This window comes from Anomaloglossus baeobatrachus, chromosome 2, assembly GCF_048569485.1.
Source record: "Anomaloglossus baeobatrachus isolate aAnoBae1 chromosome 2, aAnoBae1.hap1, whole genome shotgun sequence".
Classification (NCBI taxonomy): Eukaryota; Metazoa; Chordata; class Amphibia; order Anura; family Aromobatidae; genus Anomaloglossus; species Anomaloglossus baeobatrachus.
The window spans coordinates 324,988,328-324,998,327 of record NC_134354.1 but is presented as its reverse complement, the minus strand read 5'-3'; the positions used below and the strand labels follow the sequence as shown (position 1 = coordinate 324,998,327).

Genomic DNA, 10,000 nt, shown 5'->3' with positions numbered 1-10,000 from the left:
ATTGGGTAACAAATGTTGAGTTCCATTTTGTTGTGTTACTACTTCAAAAAGTGTCTAAATTGGCGCAAGAGCAACATTTTTAGGTAAAAAAAAATAAAAAAAATTTTTATTTTTCCATTCCACATTACTTTTGTTCTGGTGAGGCAAATGAAGGGTTAATAAACTTCTTGAATGTGGTTTTGAGTCCTTTTGAGGGGTGCAGTTTTTAGAATGGTGTCACTTTTGGCTATTTTCTGTCTCTTCGGCCTCTCAAAATCACTTCAAATGTGACGTCGTCCCTAAAAAAATGGTTTTGTGAATTTTGTTGAAAAAATTGGAAATTGCTGATGAACTTTGAACCCTTCTAACTTCCTAACCCCAAAAAATTTTGTTTCAGAAATTGTGCTGATGTAAAGTAGAGATGTGGGAAATTTATTTATTAACTATTTTGTGTGACATAACTCTCTGGTTTAAGGGCATAAAAATTAAAAGTTTGAAAATTGCAAAATTTTCATCAAATTTCCAATGATTTTTTTTTTTTTTCACAAATAAAACCAAAAAATATCATTCTAAATTTATAACTATGATGAAGTACAATATGTCACGAAAAACCAATTTCAGAATCTGATTTGTTGAAGCGTTCCAGAGTTATAACCTCATAAAGGGACACTGGTCAGAATTGCAAAAAATGGCCTGGGTATTCAGTACAAAACTGGCTTCGTCATTAAGGGGTTAAATCACCACTTCAGTGTTTTGTTTTTGCTTTTTGTTTTTTGTTTTTTTAATTTCAGAGCTGGAGTCTCGTTTTAAATGTCAGCTCCCTGCCCCTTGTCATATACTCCCCTCCCCACGGCTTCACCTTTTACAGAGGCTGCTCAGATCCCACAGCACTATCTTGTGACTGTAACTTCTGACTGGCCGGAAGTCAAAAGTTACGTCACTAGCTCTGAGAGCCAGAATAAGGATCTCATAGAGATGCATTGAGTTGTGACATTCGGTGCCCTCCATGAAACACTGCAGCTGCTGACAGGTCACAAATCGCTGGCCCAGCAGCGATAGAGTATGAAGCTGGTGGAAGGTGAGTATAAGACTGGGTTGTACATTTAAAGCACCACTCCAAGAGTGCAATATAAAACAAACAAACCTGGAGTGGTGCATAGTCCATGAAACTGCAATATGTCACTTTATGACACGTGTTTGTATATAATATAGTTTAATTTATTTGGGTATTCTTGTTTTTACAGTTGGCTATCCCATTCCCTATTTCCTTCCGGCTGAAAAGTAAGGATGTGGTAGTGGATATTCGGCGGAGAAACTTTAGTATTGGGCTTAAAGGTCAAAAGCCGGTGCTTGATGGTGAGCTTTACAATGATATCAAAGTAGAAGAGTGCTCGTGGTTAATAGAAGATGGGAAAGTGGTTACTGTACATCTAGAAAAGGTGAGCATGCTTGGTGTAGTGAATACACAAAATGCATCAACACTCCTTTATCATGTGCCTTCTTCGCATAGGTATGAACCTACCTCTCAACCTAATTTCTTGGTCCCCAAAAGTCCCCTCCCCTTTTTTTTTTTTAATTTTTATATACAAGTTACATCTCTAAAATGCTACAACATAAGAGGTGGATCTACATGGTTCATGGGGCCCCGCCAATCTCTTCCAGATACTTTTGCATTAGCTATGTAAGACTTTTGAGAAAACGTAACAATTTTAATTTTGATAGGAAACTCCTCGAGCAGATTTGTCCAAAAGCTATTTTTCCTTACTTATAACTGGACTGTTTCCCTCGGTTGAAGGAGAGAACAACCTACAGAGGAACCAGAGGGAGGAGTGTCATCCGCGGATATATGGAGCGGACGATTACAACAAGCTGTGATTGCTGCTGCTTAACCTCTCCTCTCCAACATTAAAGTATTGTAGTATGTAGGACAGGAGAATAAATAGTCACAGGTTCAAATTCCCTGTTTGAAAAAAAATCTTCGCTATTTATTTTTAAAGCACCATTGATACCATGGTGCTGTACATTTGAAGGGGGGGTTATATACAGAATACAAATTACAATGCACAAACAGACTGTAGGGAGTGAGAGAGGACCCTGCCCTACGTTTTTACAATTTACAGGGTAATGGAGAAGGAGACGGTAGGTTGGGGGTTTCAGCAAGTTTGGTGGTAGAGAGCTTGCAGCTGTAGGCTTTTCTGAAGAAGTGCTTCTCTGTCACTTCATTGGGGGACACTGGGACCACAGGTTTTATGTTGACACTAAGACTACATCTTGGAAAGAAACCAACAGGCGACGCCTGGGCAGCTGACACCCAGCTATTCAGTTGGGCTTGGTGCCATTCTGAAGCAGACATGGATCGAGTCTCAAACCTGTATTGGCCTTGGTTAGGTTAGAAACCAACCTTTTTTTTTTTTTTTTCTCCCCGGGGGCCTGGATCTAGGTTAGGTTGAGTAGCAGAGAGGGATAATACCATTCTGTCTCATCCCACGAAGTGATGGAATGAACAGCCTATTTCCTCCCTCAGCGGGATGGCAGGACGTACCTTGACACAGTTGATGATCAGGTACTCGGGGAGGTTGATCCTTTTGCCTTTGACTTCAGCCTGCCCATCCTTCATAATGTGTCATGATTGCATAGAGTGTAAGATGAAGTCCGTTCTTTGCGACACTTATCCGCAAGATCAAGCCTCTTCAGCAATGTTAAGTAGGTCCCTTACTGCAGCAGTACGTTGCACTATCTTTCCCAGGGTTGTTGTGGCATCAGGGTCATGGCTAGGCACTCGTGGGGTGCTCTCTCTGGACTGTGCACCTCCTGGTGGTTTCACTGTGGCCCCTTCTCCTTTACTCTCATTCCCTGGGTCTTTGGGTTGTCTGGCTTTTATGATTTGGGGGATGGGTATGTGGTACCATGGCCGAGCAGTCTTAAGTGACCTATTTAAAGGTGTCACGATGGTTTCTCATCACTAGGGGACTTGTGACAGGTTTGGTATCGGAGCCTCACGCTGCCTTGTGAGACTCTGGCATTTTAATTGTGTTTTTCCTTTCTTTTGGTGGTCCAAGGGTTAATGTCAGTTTTCCTTGCTAGCAGCTTCTGGTTCTGGTTACTTCTAGATACTAAGAAGGAAGGTTGTTCTGGTAGCCACTGGAGCCTTGCTGCTGGAGCCCTTGCTCTTGGTGTGGTCTTGCTGGTGGAAGCAATGTAGGCTTCATTCTTTGTGTTTGGCGGCAGCCATGAAGTTGGTGTTTATTCTTTTTGTCTTTCTTTCCTCATGTTTTATTATTGCAGCAGTGGGACTAGTGCTCTCGCTGGCCATTTCACTAGTGAGGGGGAGTTCACGGCTAGCGACAAACTAGGTGCGTGATCAGCGATGGTGGGAAAGAACCCATATAGGAACGTTAAAGAGCTTGGAGTACAGCCTCAAGTGAGTGCAGGAGGTGTCCCCGCTTCCTAGCACCAGGGCCCACCATTGTTACTGTGTCCCCAGTTTTCCCGGTTTGTAGCGTTGCTTGTCGGGTGTTCCCTGGTGTCTGGTGGAGCACAGATTGTCACAGCTTAACATTCGAGGTTCTATTAGTTACAATTAGAGATGAGCGAGCAGTAAAATGCTTGGGTGCTCGATGCTCGGGGTCGAGCATTTTGAAATGCTCGGACAGAGCCCAATGTTAGCGTATGGGATACCCGAGCATTTTCCCGGCGGCACCCCCAGCCGTCTGGAAAAAGCTCAACAATGTCACAAATGTAGAACAACTGTGCTCAAGTGACATAGGAGCAGCATGGGGAAGACCCCTGTAAGCATTTCTGACTCCCAGTTCACTGTTGTGAACAATGTTGTCTTTGAATTAGAGGGAGAAAGATTCCTGTGTTCCTCCTCCCCCGTGTGACATGCACTTTCGCTTAGTAGCGTATGTGCGGCAGCTTCTCTCTGCCTGTACATTCGCTGGTAAGCGAAACCAAAAGTGAACAGTAGAAAAAAAAATAAAATATTATATTCACCTGTCTACAGACTGGGTAATAAGGGGTTAATTCCACCTTTGTTTTACCAGCTGGTATTAAGCCTGAGATTCTTAATGTCAGGCCAAGTTTCACCTGGCCATTAAGAATCTCCAATAAAGGGTTAACAAAAAAAAAAAAGACACCACACAGAGAAAAAATACTTTAGTATAAATACACAGACACACTTAGGGATTCCATCTTTATTACTCCCTCTCATCCCTCCACGATCCTGTTCTTCTGTTTTCTTCTACCCATGCAGCTCTGCTATATCAGACCGCACAGGGAAGAAGAACACTGCTCCTCCCCGTGCTGTGTAATCGAGCAGAGGCTGCGGTGGGTTGGTAGGCGGTGACGTCACCGCTGCCATAGTTGCCATAGTAACCTACTGAGCGGGTTACTATAGCAATGGTGATCTCCGATCAGCTCATTCCCGGTGCCGCTATTCAGTGGCTCCTGCATAAGACGCCGAATAGCCATGCCGGTAAACAGGGAGTTAACTCCTGTGGCTCCTGCAGGAGCCAATGCATAGTGTGTAGTCAGGTGATCAGTGATCACCGATGCTATAGTAACTCGCTCGGTAGGTTACTGTGGCAGCGGTGACGTTACGTCTCCTAGTACCTACACTACCTACACATTAAATCTGTCCTTAGCTCAGCAGCACCTCCCCCTACACTAGATGACTGTGGATCACACTGCCGAGCACAGCGCCGTCAGGTGTCATATAGAGCTAATGACGCTGTGCGGCCAGCCAATCACTGTAACGTCACAGCCATGTTGGTTGTGGCATTACAGTATATGGCAGCCAATCCCTGCATGTGGGCTGACACTGTAAATACCGCCCACATGCAGGGAGGGGGAGCTGAGCATCTGCCCGAGCATCTCGCCGGTAATTGGAGCTCACTGAGTATACTGCGCACTGAGATGCTCGGGCGAGCACAGAGTAGCAGCGAGCATGCTTGCTCATCCCTAGTTACAATATACTAATAGACTAAAGGGCGCTTTATACGCAGCGACATCGCTAGCGATGTCGCTCGTGAAAACACCCGCCCCCGACGTTTGTGCGTCACGGGCAAATCGCTGCCCATGGCTCACAATATCGTTAGTCCCCGTCACACAGACTTACCAGCTGCACATACACACACACACACACATATATATATATATGTGAATAAATATAAATATGTGTGTGTGTGTGTGTGTGTGTGTATATATATGTGAATATATTGTGATGTTGCACCTTGCAACCTGGGGGGTGCTCACTCAGCATGCGTGCTTCAGGTAGACACGGGAGGCATGTCCTTAATCTCAGGCTGCTTTATTCAACGTGCCTAAAGCCGATTGCCAGTACTGCATATAACATGGCATTACCAGCAGGAGAGAGGCATGTTCTCAAACACCAGGTCTCCAGGGTCAGTCCAGCGATAAAAGTCCCAACATAGCCTTCTCAGACAGCAGGTTTCCACACCTCCACCCACAGGCAAACCTGGCTACTTCCTCCACCACAGGAAATTCAGAGCAGGGCCATGGGTGTGTCCAGAGGTCTGACTTTTACCCCTGGGACAACACCCTGAGGTGGAGATATGGTGAACAGCCGTCCCACCCATCTCATTAGCTGGCCATAACAAACCCAGCCCAGGTAACACACATTAACCCTCTCGGCACAGTACCAGTGATCATATCACATATCCTCCCCCTCTGCCCAAAGCAGGGGGGCTTTGGCACCTTGACATAGCGGACAAAAGCACCCGTTCTGTCCGCCCCGGACCACAGCCCGTGATGTACCGTCCGCCACCGTCACCAGAACCTTCCCAGCGAACTCCCTCAAACGTCCCCCCGGTCAAACCCATCTCCCCAAGGCTGCCGCCCACGGTCGGAGGAGGGAGACTCTCCCTTAGTCGGCACTACCGTCCTGTCAGTCCCTGAGCTAAGCTGACCACTAGAGGGGTCACTATCGAGGGGCCTCCGCGGGGAGCTGACAGAAGAGGTGCCATAACTAGCTCCTCCGCCTGTTCGGCACACAGACCTCTTGTAGGCTCGTCTTCCCGGGCATCTTCGTCTGTGTCTCAGATAATGTACTGTCTTGCCAGCGTCTTTGGCTAACGGTGCAGCCCTCCTTTCATTCAGTCCGTCGGATTGCGTCTCACAGGACGGAGACCCTTCTGAGTCTGTGCTATAGCCTGACGAATACCCGGGTCCTCTAAGACACTGGCTCATTTTACCATCGGACTTACTTTTGCTCTCTGAGGCAACACGTTCGGGTGGGCCACCTTTCTTTTCCGGGCCATAGCCCATATATTGATGCCATCCCGCACCAACTTGGCGGAGTTGATTCGCAATTCTCTGTCTTTCTAGATTTAATTGTTTTAAGTCTTCCAAGTATCCCAGGCGGTATTCTAGGAGGGCTCTTATAACTTCAACACACTCCGTTGTACCCGCAATGGCACAGGGAACCATACCGACTGCACAGGGTACCCTGGCTTTATTATGGATATCAATTCTTACTCTCGTCACACCGGTCTTATCAACCATCTCCTGCATGGTTCTTCCATGTCGTCCAATAAGCCTCATGACCATCTCTCTGGGCACTTGAATGGTCTCTTCCACAAACTCCAACAACCGTCGAGCTGTCTTCACCTAGTCTGTCTGCAGTTTTCCCATAGATACGGAATGTTCCACTGTCTTTTTCTAGGTGCACGGCTGTAACACCTGGAACCTTCCTGGCTTGCTTAATATTGTTTCTTAGCGCTCTCAATGCCAGCCCAATTAATGTTGTCTTTACAACCACCACTTCTTGAAACCCTGCGGTCAGCTGCTCCAAGCCTCTGGTGTCTTTGTACTTCTTTGCAGTGATGAGCCACTTCGTACGAAGACACCGTAGGTGCATGTCACACAGGATGGCCACTCGCTTCTTTGCGATGTAACTAAAAGAGAACACCACCAACCGATTAGTCTCTGCGGCAAAGTACACTTTACAGGCTCCTACCGCCTTCTGGAATCTCTCATGCACCTTCTCACTGGCACAGGCTTCTCTTAAGTCTTCCGGCACGTCTATCCGGCACTCGAATACTGGTCTGCTTCCTTTACTTTCAAGGACACTAGACTGTTCCTGAGGTCTCTTACCTCCTTCCATATTCTTCACCAAAGGCTTCACCTTTTGATTCACACCCTCCTTGGGTTCCACCCCGGCCTCAGAGCCTTGGGGTTTCAGTCTCTTAGCTGAGTCATTCTGGTCTGCGATCTTGATCTTACCCACTGAGTCAGTCAGGCTCTCAGCTCCTGATGAGACCTCGGGTCCAGACTTCACTTCTTCTTCCGAGGCTCTTTCCACTTTTACAGCACCAGCCGTGTCTTGGGACTTCACTGCATTACCTCCAACTTCCTCTTTGGTCTCTGCAGTGTCACCCTCTGCCTTCTCTTGGGAATTTGTAGCATCACCTTCTGCCAGGGTATCACACCCTTCAGCATGGCACTCTGTTCCATTTAGAGATGTGGGGCTGGATTCGCTATTATCCACCCCAGCACTAGGTAAGTCACTAGTCTGCTCACTATGACCGTTGTGGATTATCCCTCCACCAACACTCTCCAGGCTTTCATTTCCTGTACTACTCTCACTTGACAGACGATCAGCTTCACACCAGGAAACCAGAGGGACCACCACCAGTACTTCCTTGGTTGGCTCCTTTTCTGCAATTTCAGCACGCTGATTTCTGTCGTTACAATGTGTCAGTTCAGTCTCTGATTCCTTTCTTTTGCAGGATATCACTGTCTGGCTCCACCGTAGCAGTTGCTACTGGCAACATGTTTTCCTTATCCAGGTATTTCACCTTCTCTGCACCCTCAGACGGCATACACTGTGCCACCTCTTGGCGCTTATTACGTCATCGGCGTCGGGAGGAAGTTTTACCCTTCTCACCCTTCTGTACCTCACTGTGCTCGTTTGTCATCTTTCTTGAGTCAGTGTCTTTACTGGAGTCATCGTCACTCCCCCTGGTGTCCTGGACTAACATGTTCCCGCTTAACCAGGTGTCAGCCCCCTTTTCTGGAGCTACTATAATTTTAGTGGTCACACTGTCACTTCCCTTTAAAGACGACACTTCACTAAATCGGGGAGACCCTCTATTTCCCTTGGTCAACTCTGTACAGTCCTTATTTGGAGTTACCTTCTCCTCATTGCACCTCGAGATACCACAGGGAATCTGTCTAACCTTATACGGAAAAGAGGCTTCTTTAGGCGGGGGCCGACTCATTCCTATGCAATCGGTCCTGGCCTCTGTCTTCCATAAGTCCTGAAAGAACTCAAAGTCCCGTCCTATGATAACCGGATACAGCAGATCTGGAGCTACACCCACATCAGGGCGCCCCAAACGTTCGGCCGTCTGAATCATCACCCTGGCCAGAGGATATTCTTTAGTGGTCCCATGCACACAACTTCCTTCTATTGTCCTACCCACCATAAAATGGAGATCGGGCATGGGTCTCACTACGGTCAACCGGCTCCCCGGGTCTAACAGACCAGACACACGTAGCCCATTCAAGTCCACGGAACACTTCTGTGGCCTCATACCGGTTGGATAGCCTATACCGCAGGTAGGACATATGTAAGACGAACCCCATTGCCCCTTGCTATAGTTCACCTGTTTGGATTTTGAATGCTCCACCACTTTCTGGGGTCCTGCCCCCTGTTGGGTAACTACCCCGTTCCGGGCCTCCGCCCCCTTTTGGGCAACCACCCCTTTTTGGGACTCCACCCCCTTTTGGGCAATGACACCTTTGTGGTATCCACCCCCTTTTGGGAAATGACCTTTTTGTGGGACTCCACCACCTTTTGGGGTTTCCATGCAATGTCCTTAGCCCCCAGTTCACATCGTTCGCCCTTATCTTCCTGGGCACCCAGTCTCCATACTGGCCCCCGAAGGGAACGCTCAAACTGGTCCATGGCTGCCACATCGCTGCGCACTGACAGCTCCTGCTGTCCCCGCACCAGGAACTGGTACAGCTCCTCCACAACGTCTACATGACCCATTTCCCTCTTTTTTCGGCTTTTAGCCCCCACTGGCCCTCCTGGCACATGCTGTTGGTGCTGCTGGCTCTGCAGCAGCTGTTTCAGGAGCCCCTCCATGCTGCAACGAGAAGAGGAACAGGAGGGGCTCTCCAATGGGTAATACCCGGTGCTCAAAGACGGGGGGGTTAGAGAACCACTAACCTTTTCCGGGTTGGTTGTATCGCCCGTACAACCAGAATCTCCAGCCTGTGGTGTATCACTGCTCACCTAGCAGGGCCCCGCAATTCCGGGTTGGCCTGGAACTTCCTGTCGCTGGTCTCTCGCCACTGAAGCACGGAACCCCACAGACCTGCTGAGTCACCGCCATCTGCTTTAGTGCGCTGTCCCTGTTCATCGAGCTGCCGATCCACAGCTGCGAATAACCACGACGTGCTCCTGGGAACGCTGCCCGCTATCTAGCACCATATGTGATGTTGCACCTTGCAACCTGGGAGGTACTCACTCAGCATGCGTGCTTCAGGTAGACATGGGCGGCATGTCCTTAATCTCAGGCTGCTTTATTCGACGTGCATAAAGCCGATTGCCAGTACTGCATATAACATGGCATTACAAGCAGGAGACAGGCATGTTCTCAAACACCAGGTCTCCAGGGTCAGTCCAGTGCTAAAAGTCCCAACATAGCCTTCTCAGACAGCAGGTTTCCACACATCCACCCACAGACAAACCCGGCTACTTCCTACACCACAGGAACTACAGAGCAGGGCCATGGGTGTGTCCAGAGGTCTGACTTTTACCCCTGGGACAACACCCTGAGGTGGAGATATGGTGAACAACCGTCCCACCCATCTCATTAGCTGGCCATAACAAACCCAGCCCAGGTAACACACATTAACCCTCTCGGCACAGTACCAGTGATTATATCACAATATATCAATATATATATAATATATGTATGTGTGTGTGTGTGTATGTGTATGTATGTGTGTATGTATATATGTATATGTATATGTGTATATATATATATAT

At 47.8% G+C, this 10,000-nt stretch overlaps 1 protein-coding gene across 2 annotated transcripts in view; it reads left to right on the top strand.

Annotated features, from left to right (window-relative positions):
- The window catches only part of NUDC (nuclear distribution C, dynein complex regulator), a 170,024-nt gene that overhangs the window by 121,912 nt on the left and 38,112 nt on the right, over window positions 1-10,000 (top strand). For both annotated transcript variants that reach the window (XM_075335903.1, XM_075335904.1), the window contains exon 6: window positions 1,224-1,418. In XM_075335903.1, coding sequence (XP_075192018.1) covers window positions 1,224-1,418 — 195 coding nt within the window. The remainder of the gene's footprint in view (window positions 1-1,223; window positions 1,419-10,000) is intronic.